This window comes from Acomys minous (assembly GCF_964271855.1).
Source record: "Acomys minous genome assembly, chromosome: 17".
NCBI lineage: Eukaryota > Metazoa > Chordata > Mammalia > Rodentia > Muridae > Acomys > Acomys minous.
Window position 1 is genome coordinate 53,675,202 of NC_140500.1, and position 20,001 is coordinate 53,695,202.

General features: G+C 50.3%; 1 protein-coding gene across 2 annotated transcripts in view; it reads right to left on the reverse strand.

Annotated features, from left to right (window-relative positions):
• Positions 1-271: 271 nt before the first annotated feature.
• Positions 272-20,001, reverse strand: part of ALDH1L1 (aldehyde dehydrogenase 1 family member L1) — a 53,390-nt gene continuing 33,660 nt past the window's right edge. For both annotated transcript variants that reach the window (XM_084765943.1, XM_084765944.1), the window contains exons 16-23: positions 18,217-18,304; positions 11,089-11,182; positions 9,097-9,196; positions 7,687-7,785; positions 4,966-5,131; positions 2,424-2,529; positions 1,067-1,266; positions 272-550 (exon numbers count right to left, since the gene is read on the reverse strand). In XM_084765943.1, the coding sequence (XP_084622069.1) occupies positions 495-550; positions 1,067-1,266; positions 2,424-2,529; positions 4,966-5,131; positions 7,687-7,785; positions 9,097-9,196; positions 11,089-11,182; positions 18,217-18,304 (909 nt within the window). In that variant the 3' untranslated portion in view covers positions 272-494. The remainder of the gene's footprint in view (positions 551-1,066; positions 1,267-2,423; positions 2,530-4,965; positions 5,132-7,686; positions 7,786-9,096; positions 9,197-11,088; positions 11,183-18,216; positions 18,305-20,001) is intronic.

A 20,001-nucleotide genomic window follows, 5' to 3' on the forward strand; every position in this document is an offset into this window, starting at 1 on the left:
ACCAGGCTGCTTCGTGGCTCAGGACTCACTGCCTCTCCTCCGCCCCAAGTCCCATTTCCTGTTTCTGGACAGTTACCCTTTTCCACGGCCTTTTGCACCTATCTCAGTTTCTGCCTTTGGAAGTGTGTGTTGACACATTTCCTCCTGTGTCCCCATAAAGAGTCTCATGCTCTGAAAGTCAAGTGATGCTAAATGCCCCGGACTCAGGGTGACCATTTCTTCTGGGACCATCCGGGCCCCCTATAGACAGAACGGTGACACAAAGCCCAAGTGGCTTATGCTCACACTTTTTATTCATCCTGGACATGACTGCTCACTTGACTTGGAGCCACTTCTGATTGTCTGGAGGCTGTCCTGTCACCAGCAGGGGTCCAGACTCAGCAGCTGAAGGGAGCAGTGCTGGGGACAGGAAGGTGCTAAGCCACCAGACAGGGGCCAGGACCCCCTGAGAGGAAGCCAACAGGGCACAGGAGAGGCAGCATGGAGACCTGGCTTCAGTACTCGAAAGTCACCGTCTTGACTCGCAGGTACTCATTCAGGGCCGCCTCTCCTGCAAGACAGCACATGCTCCTGCAACGCTGATGGCTGTACAGGGTCCATCTCTAGCGACTGCTGAAGCACACCTGTGGGCAGCCTGGCGCTCTCCACAGAGGAGAAACCAAGACCCAGGGAAACTACATACCCAACCCAGGCCATCCCTGACTTGGGCTCCAGTGCAGGCAGAACAATTGGGAGCAGCCATTCTAGAACCCTGGCCCCTTCGACACTGCGGGTAGAGGTGGTGGGATGGGTGCCCTGCTGGCTATCGGCAGCCAAGACGTCGTCTTCCTGCGTGCCTGTGGCTGGAACCTGCTGTGCACATCTTTTGGGCTGTTGCCTGCTGACTCAGCAATAACAGCCCCAAGAGTCTCTCCCCTCCCAGCAAGAACTGATCAGCTACCAGCTATCTTGTTCAATGTGACCATCCCCTGTCCCGCCCCCAGCCCTGGGGACAGAACCTGGCACTTGGTAGCCTTTGACAGGTGTTTGTTGAATGAATACATAGAAACAGACAGGGGTTAGTTACCCAGGTCTTTGCCAAATCCAGACTGTTTGAATCCTCCGAAAGGTGCGGCCACATCAGTCTTGTTGTAGGTGTTGACGAACACAGTGCCCGCCTGGAGTTTGTCACTGACATACAAGGCCTTGTTGATATCCCGTGTAAAAACACCAGAGGCCAGGCCAAATTCTGTGGCATTGGCCCGAGACAGCACCGCATCCACATCCCTGTGAGGGGGGAGGGAATCCAAGAGCTGCCTGAGGGATGATCAGAGCACCCATTTCTGACTTGGGGCCAAAGCAAGATTTAGAATCTACCCCCCCCAAAAGAATTCCTAGCTCCATCACTGACCACCCATGAGACCTTAAGGGGGAAAAACTGTGCTGAGGCCACAGCAGGACTGGAGAAGGGGGACAGGAGAGAGTAGAGCAGAGGCCAGAAGGGACAGGCGTGTAGGAGGTTCACAAAGCAGAACTGGGCATGGGACCTCAGACTACAGGCAGGAACGGAGCCCAGAAAGGTGGCTTTGGGCGTAAGTGGACTGAGCATTCAGCAGACATCAGACCTAAGAGCTAGGGTCGTGCCTGCTTGCAGAGACAGTGAAGTCTGTCTAATACTGTTAGCATAAGATGGGGTCCTACAGTGACCACTGGTTGGAAAAGTGGAAGTGGAAGGTGTCATTTTGCTTTAAAATGAGTCAGAAAAAGGTATATCTGGCCAAATGTGTACAAAGATATGTAGTCCTTTCCTTTGAGTGGACCCTTCTCTTTAGCCTGATGGCCTGGATGACTGCTGAGCCATGGGGTGTGCTCTGAGGCACGCTCCTGAGGATGCTTGCTACCTCTAGCTAGTTTCCACGGGGCCCAGGCTCCGGGCAGTGTCCCGTGGCTGTCATAGAAAAAGCCTGAGCCCATGTGAGTGAGCGCAGCTACTTCCTCTGTACCCAGCAAGGCCAGATGTGACCCAGAGCAGAGAGAGGCTTACTTCACCCAACCGACCCTAAGCAGAGGCTCACTCATGAGTGAGACCCAAGTTGGCCCAGGCCACTTGGTTAGAGTCAGTTTAGTACTCAGCGGGACACCATGAGAACAGGACCTGGCAGGCTGCGAGGGACACCAGAGAGATGCAGCGCAAACAAGGGGAAGCAGGGACGCGCGAGGCAATTGCTTTTGCTCATCTGGGTCTGGAGACCATCCTGGCCCAGGAGTAGGGGAGGCAAAGGGAGGTCAGAGGTCCCCTGTGTTTCAAGAGGCAAGGAAGCCCAGGCATTGTGTACAGGTTCTTCAGTGACTCAGTTTCCTCCTCAGGGAGCATCTCTTACAGCTCATGTCAAGACTTCAGGCACATAGAGAAAAATCCCCGGTGGGCGTGGTAACTCACATACCCATCAGCAAACCGAGAGATGATCATAACGGGCCCAAAGGACTCCTCCTTAGCGATGTACATGTGGTCCTCCACGTCTGTGAAGATGGTTGGCTGAAAGAAGAAGCCTGTAGAGGAGAAGTGGCCTGAGGTATGGAGGAAGTGTAGAACCACGGCAGTCTCCCCCCTCCCCTGGCTAGGGCCTGGCTCACATAGCATTCTGATCAGTGCTGGTTCACTATAGACCACCCAGGCACCTCAGCCTCAGCCTTCCAGGTAAAAATGGCCCAAAAGAGTCATCCCTGCTCTGTCCTGTTCTTGACTGAGTTCTAGAAAGTTCTCCACCTCCTAGTTCAGAGAGCAGATGTGCTGCCCCATGTTTCTGGGGGCTGCACTGGCCCTACCGGGTCCCTCTCTCTGCTCTGTGAACAGTGCTCACCCTAAACCTTGCCATCCACGCCCTGCTAGGGCTTGCCACTCTGTCCAAGCCTTAAAGAACTCCCACTGTGGTGACGGAGGGAAATTTGTGCTTGATGCCACTTGAGCTGAGTGACAAGTTGTTCTCTGGGTAGGACACTGGGGAGCTATTCACTAAGCTGAGGAGCAGCCAATACAGATAGTAGAAGAGGAGAAGCATCCAGAAGGAATACAAGAGAGGGTGGGCAGGGGTCAAGGGCAAGTCACACCGTTCATGAATAAACACCTAGAGACAGTCAGGGAACTTGCCCTGAAGCAGGAGGGCATTTCTGAATATCGGACCCGAGAGCTCTCGGAGGGTGAGTAAAAGAAGCATCAGTGGCTTACGGGACACTTGGCAGGGCGAGGTGCAGAAGGTGGCAGCAGTGCAGGGGAGCCACAGCATAAACGAGGTGCCAGACTTAACAGAACCAGGAGGAAATTAAAATCAAGGGGTCAGAAAAGGAAGTACATTCTCCGCCCCCATTTCCATCCATTAATGAGAGCCTCCTCTCTGCAGGGTTCCATACAGAGTGTAAAAGGACAAGCAAAGGCAGGTAGGGCGTGGGGCTGCCGTGCTGTGGGTAGGCACCACAAAGCTCCATCCTTGTGCCTTCTGATTTCCTGGTTTGGGTGGCTAGACTTGAGAGTAGATTCCAGAGCAGCAAGTATGTCTGGGGTCAGACTACACTGTGCTGGTTTCATTGAGAATGACCCCCATAGGCTAATGCATTGAAATGTTCTGTCCTCAGTTGGTGGAACTGCTTGGGAAGGATTGGTAGGTGTGGCCTTGTTGGGTGTTGGGGGAAGGCTGTAAGTTTTCAAAAGGCCACATCAGCTGGGCGGTGGTGGCGCTCGCCTTTAATCCCAGCACTTGGGAGGCAGAGGCAGGTGGATCGCTGTGAGTTCAAGGGCAGCCTGGTCTACAAAGTGAGTCCAGGACAGCCAAGGCTATACAGGCTATACAGAGAAACCTTGTTTTAAAAAAGCCACATCATTCCCAGTTAGCTTTCCTTGCCTCATAGTTGTCTCAAGATGTGAGCTCTCAGCTACTGCTCCATCGCTGCCATCACTGCCCGCCTGCTGCCATGCTCACTGCTGTCATGGTCACGGACTCACCCCCTGAAACTGTAAGCTCCCAATAAACTCTTCTATAAGTGGCTCTTATCATGGTGTCTTTGCAGCAACAGAGAAGTAACTAAGATGGGCTGTGAGATGATTGCCCGGGACCATGCAGCTGGATGTGCCTAGCGCTGGCTGTGCCAAGAGCTCTAGTGAGTGACCCGAGGCACGTGTTGTCTGTGAAGATCGGCACCATTTCAAGGATTGCCTGGCCCAGACAAAGGCTCACTCCCGGCCAAGGGCAAGCTGGCCATCGCTGAAGGACACGGTGGAGTTTCCACCTGTTGCCTAGCTACTTCCTCCGAACTGAAACATTCCCCCGAGGGAGGAGAGAGGCTCATAACACTCAAGTAAATGACGCAAGATACTAAAGGCCCCAGCCACCTGCTCACTGAGCAGCGACGGTTGCTAAGGGAGAAGACGTGGAGTGGAGAATGGAGCTGCCTCCAAGTTGTTGTTGGGGGTGGGTGGGTGGGGGCGAAGGAGGTTCAGGACTCAGATTTTGGGAGTCATCACCCAAGCTCTGACATGGCTTCCTTTGAGCCATTCATGTGCTGTCAGTGACCCCAATAAACTCACTGGCTCACTAAGCTAGACATGGGTATGTCCATCTCTTTTGGTCAGTCACTGGTGCTCTACCTGGGGTGAACAGGCTTTAGTTCATGTCTCCCCAGAAGTCACACAACACCCCAAACTAAAGGAGGACCCTGAAATCAAGTCAGAGGAGACATACCATGGTGGAGTGAAGCCAACAGGAACACCCTGCACCTCAGATTATGCCAGCACTGAGGAATGTTCTGGAGTCCTCTCCTTCTCAGACCCAGACCCCATCAAATGGGGGTGACCCATTATTTCTAAGATCCCAATTTGATCCTGACCGCAATGGTGCTCGGCCTTCAGCTACACCCAGTTAGGGCCAGGTCAGAAACTAGAGGCCCAGAATTTGCTGTCAGATTACCAAAGTGAGCTGGAGAACTCTGACTGACCTGGCCTTGGGACTTGGTTCCCACCACAGACCAGCGTGGCCCCTTCCTTCACACCACGCTGGCAGTACTCCACCAGCTTCCTCAGGTGGGCCTCGTGGTTCTGTGGGCCGTGGTTGGTGTCTCTGTCCAGGGGGTTGCCGATTTTCATCTTCCCCACCTCCTCCACCTGCAGAAAGTCCTCGGGTCAGGCCCTGCTCCGGGCTACCACAGCATCCTACGATGGCTAACACTGGGGCATCTCCCAGCTTTGCAGTTTTGTACTGATCACAGTCCCTGAAGAAGATGTTGGGGCCATTTCCTGGCTAACGGGGCTTTTCCAGCCTGACTCTAAACCTACTACAGTAGTCTCAGGGACAGACACTGAACAGAGAAAAGGGTCCCAAGACTCAAATCTACCCATCTCTGCTCTCATTTTTTCTCTGCTTCAGCAAATACCTTGAGAGGAGCCTCCTCCAGGAAGCCTTCCCCCTGCCTCAGCCAGCTTCAAGCCAGTCTAGGCTTTGCAGCTTGGAGATACTTCCTGCAGTTTCACCAGGAGGTGACCTAATGACTCTGGGACTTGGGATGGCAAGGGGACAGAAAATGAATTGGGAGCTGAAGGGATGGCTCATGGGTTAAAAGCATTGGCTGCTCTTCCAGAGGACCAGGGTTTGGTTCCCAGACACACACATGGGCTCACAGTCATCTCTAATTCCATTTCCAGGGTACTCAATGCCCTCTTCTGACGTCTGCAGATACCAAGCATGCAGTGTGTGCATACACAGATGTGGAAGAAACACTTATCCATGTTAAATAATTTTTTTTTTAAAAAAAATGAGCCAGGATATAGGATGAGAAAAGGAAACATAGGTGAACAGAACCAGGGGCCAATGAGACAGATCTGCTGGCCTCTGGAGAGTGGCCCCAGTCACTTGCTTGTGTGGCCTGGCACCCAGGCACCTGCTCCAGAGTCTTTAAGATCAGGTAAAGTTGTCTCCACTGTGGTCAGGATGGGCTGTGGGCCAGGCGAACTCAGCTACTGGGTGTTGTGCGCCATTTGTTACGCAGCAAAGCCACCCAGTGCTTTCCTATCCTTGTCACCTTTTGTACTTAGATCCCTTCCTGACTATTCTGGTTTGGCACTGGTGTCCTCCCGAGGCCCATGCGCTAAAGGCTTGGTTGCCAGGCCTTGGGGTGGAGATGGGGGGGTTGCTGTTGGGATGTGATGTTGGGAAGTGATGGGACCTTTAGGACCTAGGACGTAGTAGGAAGGAGTGAGGTCACTGGAGTTGTTCCCTTGAAGGAGGATAGCGGGATCCTGGCCCCTGCCTGTCTTCTTCCCAGAGTCATGAAATGATAGCTTTTGCTCTGCTGTGTACTCCATCACGTGACAACTCTGCCCTAAGACAGGCCCAGTGCAGTAGGACCAAGTGACCATGTACTCTGAAACCATGAGCAAGAACAAGCCTTCTTCCGTATGAATCATTTATCCCGGGTATCCCATTACACAGGCCTTCCCCCAGGAAATGCCCTACATGGCAATGTCGTCCCATCCTTTTCTCAGGGTGTTCTAGCTGCAGTGTATGGAAAGCGACAGGTAGACTCTCCACCTCTCAGCGTCCCTGCACATTTCTGTTGCCTTCCTGCCTCATCTCCAGGACCTAAGATGGCCTCAGAGGCCATCACTTTGACACCGTTGTCTAGACTGAGGATGGGGGGTGGGGATCCGGCTGGGCCCATCCGCATCCCACCTGTAACTTCATTCCTACAGCTGGAGTTTTTCCTTCTCTGGTTTTATGTTAGAAAAGTGTCATTCTACAGCTGTCAATCTCACATGATGAAGCTGGTCATGAGCCAATCCACAGAGAAACCTGGAAGTCGGGCATTAGAAACATGCCCGGGCGTGTTGCTTAACCGGGCGGTGGTGGCACATGCCTTTAATCCCAGCACTTGGGAGGCAGAGGCAGGAGGATCTCTGTGAGTTCGAGGCCAGCCTGGTCTACAGAGAGAGTTCTAGGACAGCCAGGGCTGTTACACAAAGAAACCCTGTCTTGAAAAACAAAAACAAAACAACAAAACATCTTTTGCTGGTGCTGGTGCTCAGCAACAGACCAATAATCTCACTAGCTAAGGCCCTGCGCTCCACTCTAGCACCACAAACAAACAAACAACAAGCAAACAAGACAGCCCCTTCGCAGTTTGGTTAAATCAGCCAGTAACTCAAGAGGGAGCTGATGCTTGGCACCTGCCAGGCCCCTAGAGGCTCTGACAGGCTGCTGCCGCCAGTCTTGTGAGCCTGCAGATGCTGCATACCCCCTCACTCCATGGCCAACACTAAGGGCCAGGGACAAAGCCTGGCCTCTTGTCTCTGGGCACCTGCACAGAATACTTCCTGCTCTTGAGATGCTGCTAGAGGGTCCTGAGGCCCTGGCCTCTCCTGGTCCCTCCTATAGCCTCACCGAAGGAGGTCAGCCTGTGAATCCTGTACATCCTGTACATATTTCCAGAGAGCCCTCCTTTTTGGTGGTGCTAAGGCTGGAACCCCAAGCCTGGGCAAGTGCTAGGCCACTGCGACACCCTCAGCCCACAGGCCCTTTCGGTCATGCCAGTTTGAGCTAAAGACTCAGCGGGTTCCCCAAGGGTCCTCTGAACAGGTGGGTGGTACCTAGCCACTGCTCGCTCGGCAGCCACCGCCTCTCTTGCATCCCGCCCCTCCAGCTCAGACTCTAGCCTCGAACTTACCACTCTCTGCACAAACTGGTCATGGATGGAGTCCTCCACAAAGAGCCGGCCCGCCGCAATGCAGTTCTCCCCTTTGTTGAAGAAAACGGAGCTCATGCCCTTCAGAGAAGGACAGAAACGCCAGGTCACAGATCTCCACAGTGCTTCTGCCCCAGTGCCCACCAGGACTGTTAATCCTCAGGGAAGAGGGTGTGTGTGCCTGCATCCTGCCTTCCTCCCATGGGTCAGGCTTGACCAACACTGGACACATATGTCCTGTGCAATCCTCAGCCTGCGGAGGCAAGAGGTGGCAGTGGCAAATGAGGACACAAAGCTGCATGGTAAGAGGAAGCCACACAGAGACTCTAGTCCCATTGCCACAGAACAGTGCTTTCCACACAACAAACAACAGAGAACAATATGGGGTGAGTTTGAGCCTGGGCCCCAACCCCAGGCCATAGGCAGGCTCACTGGGGGGCGGGGGCCCAAAGGTACCAGACTGCATGTTTAGCAGGGAGCTGAGAGCAGGGCTGGGAGGGGCGGCCATGGGTCCAGGGAAGGCCCTGCAGGAGTGCAGCAAACCTGGGGGTTACACTAGGATCCAAGATAATGGCACAAGCCTCCTGCTATGTGCAGGGCTCAGCAGCATCTTGCATTAAGCCCAGACCTTGGGCTGTTGAGCTCATAGGGAACATGAACAAGGTCCTGGCCTCCCTCAGCTTCCTGTTGAACAAGGCTGGACTCCCTCAGTCCCTTAGGACTATGCTGGGTATCATGGCCTCCTCCAGGGAAGAATGAGGCGTAGGCAGGCTGCTATGACAGTTGGATGTCTGGTTGACTGGGCCTGACTGATGTGTTCCCACAGGAGTGGAAAGGGGACCAAGGCACGTGACTGACAAGACCTATGCTAAGAACCACTCCCGCTGCCATGGTGTGTGCCACACGCAGGCACTGTCCTGAGTCCTCAGGGGTATCTAAGAGGCCACCACAGATGGGTACTTCCTTGGCCCAGTTTCAGATAGATGTGCTGAGGTCTAGCCTGTGGACTTCCCAGTGGTGGAGAGCCGGGCACGTGTGCACAGGGTCATCAGCAGAGCGGTGGCTGCCAGCAGGGTCATGCCCAAGAGATCCAGGGATATTTCGCTTCCCAAACACAACAAGACAGGCAGCCTGCTCACGTCCCCAATCTGTGTAGCTGGTTCAATGGGATGGCAGTTAGGGCATGCTGGGGAATACATGGTGGCAAGGACATGCCATCTTTTCTCCAAGGGTGCCTCTTGCTGTGCTGCCCACGCTTGTGGCAACATCATGGATGGCTGTACACGTTATGCTGACCTTTTGGAGCTGAGAGGTCCTCCCCTCCCATCTCTCTGCCTCCCACCCCGTCCTCCCATCTGTTCCCGCCCACCCCTGCCTCAGGCCCAGCCTCACCATCTGCACGGCCTTGCTGAGGTCACAGTCAGCAAAGATGATAAGGGGTGACTTCCCGCCCAGCTCCAGGGACACTTTCTTCACATTACTCAGGGCACAGCTGGAAGGAACAGAGGGGTGGAGCTTGCAGGGGGGAGACAAATCCAGAGCAACCAGACCCACTTTCTCCCCACAAGCCACGCCCACCTCCTACCATTGAGCCCATTTCTAGTCTCCCAACACCCAGCGTCCGGCCCTTCACACTCACCGGTGTCCTCCTCGGCTCCACTGTCCCCTTCTTGGAGTCTTTTTCTGATTCTCCCACATGAACCTCCCTCCCCTTACTCCTGGCAGATAGATGCTATGCTCCACTGTGTGTTTATGGATGGCCGCATCAGCAGGAAGGCAGGCCTCCCTACAGCAGCATGCACTTGTCTGGTTCCTATGATATCCCAGTGCCCAGCACACATCTGGTGCCCCCGAGATGCACACTGAGTATATCCTAAAGAGAACCATCCTTGGGCGGGGCTAGCTGTGGCCAGAGAGCTGTGTTGACCAGAGAGGGGATATCACAGTTTTAGTGACCAAGCAGAAAGATGCCGGGAATCACAGACTGCGTCCATGGGCAAGAAACATACTTGAGTGATGCCACCCTCAAGTAGGTGTCAAGCATGGCCTGGGAGAAGTCTTGTTCTGGACCTCCCAAGGGGAAGGGCTCCCCTGATCCAGCACTGCCCACAGGTGACTCAGAGGAGCTTTGTGGTACCAAAACCCTCAGTGGCCGAGGCTTCTCATGGAAAACAAGGTATGTGCACAGAGGCTACAGCCATCCTCTTGCACACACAGCCCACTCCATGATGCTGAGGCCTAGCGCCATGTAAGCATGGTGCGAATACTTATATTGGCCAGGTACATGTAAAGCTGTACATGTTCAGCACAGGCAAATTGACTTCCCAACTACTTCCAACCTGCCTTGTGGACACCAAGGATACAGAGAGCCAACTATAATAGATTCCATTTAATCTATCAAAAAATATTGCCAGGTCAGCTTGTAATTGATGTAAAAGTTATAAATGAGTGTATTTTAAAAGCATGTGCTGCCAGGCGATGGTGGCACATGTCTTTTAATCCCAGCACTTGGGAGACAGAGGCAGGTGGATCTCTGTGAGTTTGAGGCCAGCATGGACTACAGAGCAAGTTCCAGGACAGCCAGAGCTGTTACATAGAGAAACCCTGTCTCGAAAAACCAAAAAACCAAAAAGTATGTGTTAAGGTGCCCACAACTTGATCCTGCCCCTTGGTGGAGAAGCCCTGTGGGCACACAGAGGAAGGGGATGCAGGCTATCCAGATGAGACCTAATAGGGTGTGGTCAGATGGTGGGGGCAGGACTGGTCAGAGATCTAAGGGAAGGGAAGGGAGTAGGGTGGAAGAGGGAGGGTGGGTGGGAACAGGAAGAGAAGAGCAAGGGAATTACAATCAAGATGTAATGTAAACATTGTAATTTTTTTAAAAAAAGTATGTGTTAAGGGGCTGGAGAGATGGCTCAGAGGTTAAGAGCACTGCCTGCTGTTCCAAAGATCCTGAGTTATTCCCAGCAACCACACGATGGTTCACAACCATCTATGAGATCTGGAGCCCTATTCTGGTGTATAGGAAGAACACTGTATACTTAATAAATAAATTTTTTTTGTAAAAAAAAAAAGTATGTGTTGCGATTTTAAAATCAGTGCCTAGTGTCTACCCATGGCACTCTCACATCAGGGTCGTTGATTTCTAGCCCTGCTGGGTTTGAAGGCAACATGGTACCAGGACCCTGCAGAGTTGTGTAGCCTCCACTGAGCAGCCTGCCAGGCCTCTCAAGGGCTTATGGAAATTCAGCATCTGTATCAACATGGCTGCTGGGGTGACTATGCCCCACCAAACCCCAAGAAGCAGGACCCAGCTTGTGAGATCCATCATCTGGGCCCAGATGCCATAGCCTGAGTGACCTGTCCTCCCTGTGTCCCACTTACCTTTTCATGATGTGTTTTCCCACCTCCGTGGAGCCCGTGAACCCTATTTTCCTCACATCAGGGTGGTCTGAGAGTCTCTGGCCAACCAGTGAGCCTGTGGTAGGATAGGTGAGGAAGTCAAGGAGGCCTCTGGGGTCTGGTCAAAGCAGTCACCTGTCCCTCACATGTCCATCAGAGGCCTCTCTCTCTCTCTCTCTCTCTCTCTCTCTCTCTCTCTCTCTCTCTCTCTCTCTCTCTCTCTCTCTCCCCCCCCCCGTGTGTGTGTGTGTGTGTGTGTGTGTGTGTGTGTGTGTGTGTGTGTGTTTTGGGGGACTGGTCATGGGGCCTTGCCCTCCTATGGGCTGAAATATGTCTTTCCAAATTATAATGCTAAAGTACTTAACCCTATGGCATCTGAGTGTTGAGTGTCCCTGGAGGCAGTCTCTGAAGGAGTCATAGGATGGACCCTACCCTCTATGACTGGTGTTCTTATTAAAAAAAAAAAGGACACTAGGGCACAGATACAATGGCATCTTCAAGGCAGGGAGAGAGGTATCAGAGCATGCCACCCAACCAACTCTCCTTGCTCTTGAGCTGTCTGAGGAGGAAGCCCCGGGGCTCAGCACTTCATCATGGCAGCACTTGGCATGAAGTGTAGAAGTCAGGGGTGACTGCAGGTCGCCTATGCTCAGTGGCTTCCAAACGTCAGAGTCAACACTGCATGTGGTCCACAGAGGAGCATCGCAGACTCCAAAGCCCCCACCCTTGGCATGCTGCTACCTTAGAGTCTTGCCACTTCTGCTTGCACTGCTGATCTCCAGCCCACCCACACTGCACCTTCCTCCAGCCGAGTTCTTGGTGTCCCTTCAGTCCCTGATTCAGCGAGACCACAGGGTGGGTTGCCCTGCAGCTACCTTTTCTCAAGCTCAATAGAATCCCCTCCCCCAAGTCCCCAGGTTCTTTCTGGACTTGGTTTCTGCTCTCACGGCTTGTTCTTATCCCGGACTGCTCCTTCCCATCCACAGGTTTACGCAACCCTCAAACACCCAGGGCCCTAGGCTCAGACTTCTCAGTTTACAGCGCTTCCTCAGCAGATCGTGGCCCGACCTCCAAAGGCCACCCTTACGTACGTCATCTCCTAAAGCTGCCTCTGCAGCCAAGCTCCCTGGAATCTGGAACCATCCATCATCCTCAGCTTACTTAGCCTCATGCTCAGGTGGGTTAGGGCCTCTCAAATCCAGTGCCTTTGAAGAGATGCTCTTAATCTTCACCAGCCTTGGTCCCTTCTCACAGTCCTGGGGCTCTACTCAGGAAAAATGTATACTCCGTGCAGCCAGCTTGCTTAAGAGGAGAACCTGGGAGTTACTGACCTTGATGCTAATTCCATTTGACATGCCTGTTAAGTCACTACTTAGAGGAGAAGGTATTTGTAAAGATGTATGTGACAAAGTATGTGACAATGGACTCATATCCAAAATATGCAAAGATTTTTTTAAAAAACACTACAGTAAGAAGCAAATAAGCCACTAAAAACCAGGGAAAGATATGCAGAGATGCCTCCCCAGGCATACAGAAAGCAAGCAAGCTTGAAAAACAATAACACTGCCCATGGCAAGGCCTTGCTGGTAGCCTAGGGTCTCAAACTCATAGTAACCCTCCTGGCTCAGCCTGCCAAGCACTGAGACTACAGTGTGTGTCACCCCACCCATTTCAATAGCGTGTGTCATCAGGGAAATGCCCTGCTCTGTGGCTTTGCCACAGCCACCCTGTCACACTGATAACATGGCTGCGTACTTGGATGGTAAGATAGGGCAAAGACAAACTTCAGGAACGACACTCTTTAAAACATATGTGGCAAACTCTGGAATTGCTCTTAATGTATAGGGTCAAAGAGAAGTTGAAATTGGGAGAAATAAAACACAACACAAAAGAGCCTGACAGCTAGCTTAGTGGAAAAAGGCACCCAATGCCAAGCCTGAAAACCTGAGCGGAACTCCTGGGAACTCACCCAGTGGAAGGAGAGAACCGGCCCCCTTAAGTTGCTCTCTGACTTGTGCATGCAGCAGTTCACCAGCAGAGTTGGCCACTTGGTGAATGGAGCTGAGGGGTTGGGGATCGCTTCCTCATCAAGCCCTTTATAAAGGAAAACTCCAGAACATCATCCACCTGCCCCACTCCTTCACAAGAGAGACTTTGACCGTACGGAAGCTTTCTGTGAGAGCAGAGAACTCTAACACTCCCAAAAGGAACCAACGTTATGGGTACCCAAAAACAAGAGATTCAAGGGTAAAGCAGGTTAAAAGGAGCAGGTCCAGTGGGTCACATGATACCCAAGAGGATGAGGGGGAGGCCCTTCAAATGTCAAAGACTGACATTAAAAATTACCCTTCACAAGCCGGGCGTGGTGGCGCACGCCTTTAATCCCAGCACCTGGGAGGCAGAGGCAGGCGATCGCTGTGAGTTCGAGGCCAGCCTGGTCTACAAAAACGAGCCTAGGACAGCCAAGGCTACACAGAGAAACCCTGTCTCGAAAAACAAAACAACACAAAACAAAACAAAATCACCCCTTCACAGGCTGAAGACATGGCTCAGCAGTCAAGAGCACCGGTTGATTCCCAGTACCATCTGAGTGTCTAATAAAACACCTGTAACTCCAGCTTCCTGGGGGAGTCCAAAGCTGCTGACTCCATGGGCACCTACACTCATGTGCACATTGCCCTCCACACATAATTTAAAACAATAAACTAAATCATTAAAAATGTCCTTCTTCAAATGGCTTGAAGTTGCAGAATGCCATGGAATACTGTCAAAAAATGAGGAGCAGGGGCTAGGGAGATGGCCAGTGGTTAGACGGCTGACACAGGTTTGATTCCCAGCACCCACGTGGTGGCGCACAACCATCTGTACCTCCAGTTCCAAGGGTCTGATGCCCTCTTCTGGCTTCCTTGGTACCAGGCATGCACATGGTCCACCAACACATATGCAGAAAAAAAAAATCTGCAATCAATGGGCTAAATAGCCAAGTGACATTGACAGAGGCAGATGGCTTAACAGCAGCCAGAGATATCCAGTCAAGTGACCCCAGCTGAGATTGCTGTCCAGCCAGGTGCCTGTGGCAACCAGGCTCCAGCTCAACCCTCTGGGAAACGATAGTAAAGCTACATGCTTTGGGAAAGAGGTTTTTATTGGAAGAATCTAATGAAGTCACTAAACAAGCAAAGAAAAACAAGTTGGAAAGGGGAGAGGAAAACAGCATTCAAAGTTGCTACAAAATATTGTTTAAAATGTTTACTTTTGGATCCTTCTACTTTGCCATTCTCCCATGATTCTCTCATCTAGAGTCCCACTAGAATGTCCTCCCCTCTGTCTCAGTTTCCTGGTAAGTGAAGGCTTTCGTGGGACATGCCCCTTGGGCTAATATGCAGATATAAGTGAGTATATACCATTTGAGTCTTTCTGCTTCTGGGTTAACTCACTAGAAGCCTACAAGTAGAACATTATGATAGGCAGATTTGGGCACAGGGGTCCCGCTCAAACTAAGGCACCAGCCGAGGACAATACAGGCGGTAAACCTTAAACCCCTACCCAGATCTAGACAATGGACAGAACACTCTCCACAGTAGAGTGGAGAGTGGGATATGACTTTCTCACATACTCTGGTGCCTCACCTTTGACCATGCCCCCTGGAGGGGGAGACCTGGTGGCACTCAGAGGAAGGACAGCAGGTTACCAAGAAGAGACTTGATACCCTATGAACATATACAGGGGGAGGTAATCCCCCTCAGGAACAGTCATAGGGGAGGGGAATAAGGGGAAAATGGGAGGGAGGGAAGAATGGGAGGATACAAGGGATAGGATAACCATTGAGATGTAACAAGAATAAATTAATAAAGGAGAAAAAAATATTTACTTTTGGCAAAAGGGGCCAAAGGAAGAAAGAGGCGTGCAAAGAAACAACTGAGGTACATTACAAAGAACTGACCAGCAGGAGACAGAGGAAAGCACACGAGAAAACCCCCACAGGAAAATATTAAAAGTAAATGAAAGGGCTCCACATCAGAAATGAGTTGACAGAAGAACCAGTGAATGTGAAAATGAATCAACAGAGATGGTACAACCTAAGGAAAGAAGAGGGAAAATGGTTGAAAAAACCAGCCAGAGCCTCTGGGGGAAAGCAGGGCGCTGTTAGCTGTAGCAATGTATACCTCACAGGAGTACCAAAAGGAGATGGTGAGGCAGTGGCTGCAAAGCAACTGTAATGAATACAGTAAAAAAAAAACTCTGAGAAAAATACTAACCTGTAATCTAAGAAGGTGAAAGAGTTTCTACTAAGAAATGGATACGATGATGCCCACACACTGACACACAGGGCCACACACTGAGGCCAACAGTGAGGGAGGGAGGAATGGCCTGCCAGACACACGGGAACTCCAGTCAGACTAACTGCTGATTTCTCATCAGAAACCAGAGGTCAGAGGCACATGGGGTAAGAGTAAAGGCACATGGGTGACACAGAAAGGCATGTGGGGTCACATGGCGACAGCATGTAGGGTGACATGGAAAGGCTGTGAGGTGACATACTGAAAATAATGCAGAAAGCATTTTCACATCTAGCAAAGCCATCTAAATCGTCAAACAATGGGGAGAAATAGGACATTGCCACACAGACAACTGGGAAATTTGTGGCAAGCCGAAGAACTACTGAAGGAAGCTCTCAGAGATGAAAGCAAGTGCTCTAGGGTCAGTTTCTGGCGGTACTCAGAATCTCGAGGGTGAGGGTGGGGGAGGGGCGGGAGCGAGAACTGAGAATATGGTTCTCAAACAACATGATGCGCACACTTCATTTCTCTTTCGTCTTTTAAGTGATTTTAAAAGCAACCGTATAAAGCATCTATACAGTTTCGTTGTTGCATCTAAAACTGGTTGACATGTAACAGTTTGAACACCAAGAACAGAAGTGAGGGACTAACTAAGGAAAGGGTAGACAGAGACTTGGGTCCGCAAGGTCAGAAAAGAGGGGCTGATAAGAACTGCAGAAGCTAGGCCCCCTCTTCCAGTGTCACTAGAGCCATGAAGTGACGCAAAGTAACATCTGTAGCTATGCAGGTTGTCACATAACTGCACTGATGATACATTTGTATATCCCCAAAATGTAACAGCACAAAAGGAGGTCACAGAGTGGCATAAACTGAGTTCTGCTTGCCCAGAGTCAGTATAAAGTAGATTTTCATGAATTAAGGAGTAAATGGTAAGTCCTAGAGAAGCTGCTAAGAAGAGGAGTAAAAAACATACAAATGGCTTCCACAGGTCCCTGTGCTCATATGCGCACACACATGGATAGACACAGAAGAACACAATCAAAATAATTTAGGTCCGTATGGTGGCTCATGCCTCTAATACTAGCACTCAGGAGGCAGAGTCAGGAAAGCCAGGACAGCCTGTTCTAAATAGTGAGCTCCAAGCCAGCCATGACTACATAGCGAGGCCCTGTCTCAAAGCAAAACCAAAAGTAAATACACAAGTCTTAATTTAGAAAAAATCTTTTAAAAAAAGATTTACTTATTTATTATGTATACAATGTTCTGCCTGCATGTGTACCTGCATGTCAGAAGAAGGCACCAGATCTTATTATAAATGGTCATGAGCCACCATGTGGTTGCTAGGAATTGAATTTAGGAACTTTGGAAGACCAGATAGTGCTCTTAACCTCTGAGCCGTTTCTCCAGCCCCATTTAGAAAAATCTAACAAAAAAATTTAACACACATATATGTGTGTATGTACTTATATGTATATACATACATGCCAGAAAAAAATCATTATTAAAAATCTAAAATGTGGGCTGGAGAGATGGCTCAGAGGTTCAGAGCACTGGCTGCTCTTCCAGAGGTCCTGAGTTCAATTCCCAGCAACCACATGGTGGCTCACAACCATCTATAATGTGATCTGATGCCCTCTTCTGGCCTGCAGGTGAACATACAGCCAGAGCACTGTCTACATAATAATAAATAAATAAACCTTTAAAAAAAAAAAAAAGCTAAAATGTTAGTCAGGTGCAATGACTCAAACCTATAGTTTTAGTATTCAAGAGGCTGAGGCAAGAGGATCACTTAAGTACAGGAGTTTGAGACAATCTTTAGTAACACAACAAGATTCCATATAAAAAATTAAAACATAACACCATCCAATAAAGCAGTAAAAGAGAGATTGACAGAAGACAGAAAGTAAAAGGTAAAATGACAAATATAACTATAGAAAAATAACATTAAATGTGAATGGATTAAGCCATCTACCAAAAAAAGCAAAGAACAGGCCTAGAGAGATGGCTTAGCAATTAAGAAAGCGTGCTGTTCTTCAGAAGACCTGGTGCCTCACAATTATCTGTAATTCCAGTTCCAGGGGACCAACCCCCTCTTCTGGCATCTACAGCCACTGCACATATGTGATGCACAACATACATACAGGTAGGCACTCAGACACATAAAATAAAAAATGAATCTTCTTTTTAAAAACATCAAATAATGCAAGACTGGAATAAAAAGTAACAGCTCCCAGGTTTGACCATGCATACTGTTCCATACATACTGTCCCATGGAGAGTGTTTAGGATTCAAAGGTATACATAGGTTGAAAGTAAAAGTACAGGTAAGAAAAGTCATGAAATCATAGGTGTCTATGTCAACACAAGACGAAACCTAAGCAGAATGCACTGATTGAGGGGAAAGGCAAAGGAAATCGCAGTAACAGGAGACAAAATGATAAAAGAAGATCACAGACAGCTCTGCCTAGATTTTGAATCTGCACGAGACAATTTTGTCTATAAACTGGATCACTAAACACAGAATTAAGGAAATAATACTGCATCCCCCCAAGTGCTCTAAGCCTGGAACGTTCTATGGATGAATTCTCATGTATGTCCAAGGGCAGACAATTCCCAAGCCACCTAGATTATCCAGAGTGTAGACAAGAACAAAACAGAAAGCCTCAAGACAGTATCGGAAGCTTAAGACCCTTCTGGGCACTGTGCCTTCCCCACGATGTGACCTTTTCCACCACAGGCTGGTCATGAGCGCTGCCCTCCCCACACTCCTCTGGCCATGTGTGTACCTGAAAGCTCTGAGCCCCCAGCCCGTTCCTCACCCCAGTCCTTACCAGATCCTGGGAGGATGTTGACCACACCCTTGGGAATGCCGGCCTTCAGCGTTAGCTCTGCAAACTTCAGGGCTGTGAGTGGGGTCACCTGAAGGGAGAACAGGGAAGGAGTCTGCGTGTGGAGGGATTTGGAAGCAAGGTGCAGACAGATCTCCACTCATAGCCTTCTCTCTCTGTGCTCCTCTCCCAGAAGCTAGCTGTCTGAAGCAGCCGTGCCTAGGGCAGCAGGAAGACCAGAGGGAGGCCATGTTCTTGGCCAACCATAGGAACTGCCTACCCAGTTAGCATCCCCAACATCTCCTGCGGGCAGCTCCTCAGCCAGGCCTGGATCCCTTCCCACCCCCTGCTTGTCCCTTCTCAATATCTTTGCGCTTAGTGCTGAATTAGCAATATCCAATGGGACTGACTAGCAGGTTCAACAAGCTGAACCTCACTAGCCCCTCAGCATGAGACCAGCTTCGGCTCAGAGAACTGCAGGTGTCAGCCTATGGAGGAGGCTGCCCATAGCTGCTCTCCATCCCTCTGTGTAATCTGAATATTGCTCCACTTCTGGAAACCAAAGGGAGGCCATTTTCCAGCCTTTCCAGTTCCCAGCAACCTCCCACTCCCCGGCTCCTGGAAGCTGCTGAGTCAGTTTCTTCCAGTCAAGGGTAGGTCATTTCTCACCTCGACACTGCCTCGCCTGAATGGCTGGCTGTGACTCTGGGGCCTCAGTCCTTGTCAGTGGCCTTTCTTAGGACCAAGTGTACCTAAGGACAAGGAAGACCTGACCCAAAGCAATGACCATGACCTGGAGCAGCAGGAAATCAAGGTCCACCTCAGAGGACCTCAATCCTAAAGAAACTGTCACATGCAAATGCTAATTTGTCGATTGTGTTAGTGATTTCAAGGACAGCCAGGGCTACATTGGGAGATTCTATTTCAAAAAACAAAACAAAACAAAACAAAAAACCCCCCAAAGGTAAATAAGAAAATAGGAGGCTGGAGAGATGGCTCAGAGGTTAAGAGCACTGGCTGCTCTTCCAGAGGTTCTGAGTTCCATTCCCAGAAACCACATGGTGACTCACAACCATCTATAATGTGGTCTGATGCCCTCTTCTGGCCTGCAGGTGTACATGCAGGCAGAGCACTGTATACATAATAATAAATAAATACATCTTTAAAAAATAGTACAAATAAAACAAATAATAATAAATAAGCATAATTAATAAAATAATAAACATCATTAATTTGGAAAAAACAATAAGGGAAAGCAGTCCTGGGGATCTGGCGTAAGTGTGTGTGGGATGTGGGGAGTCCTGACCTAGGGTACCCATAGGCCTGGACTCCATACTCAGTTCAGAATAAACTGGGTGTGCTGGCCCATGCCTGGAATCCCAGCACTCAGCAGCTGGAAAGAAGGGGAGCTGAAGATCTTCCTCCACAACACAGACAGCAAGAGTCAGCCTCAGGGAAGGAGACCCTCTTTTAAAAGTAAATAAAAAAGGAGAGAAGAAATAGAAAGAGCCCAGTCAAGCTGGAGTGTGTGTGTGTGTGCGTGCGCGTGCGTGTGTATCTGTGTGTGTCTGTGTGTATGTATTTGTGTGTGTGTGTCTCTCTGTGTGTGTGCACCTCTGTGTCTGGATCTGGAATCACAGACAGTTGGCAGCAGCTCGATTTGGTGCTGGGAAGTGAACCCGGGACCTCTGGAATAGCAGCTAACTTTCTTACCTACTGCTCCACCTCTCAGTCCAACCATCTTCTTTTCTCTCTGGTGTTCTATTTTCACAGAAGACAGGTTTTTTT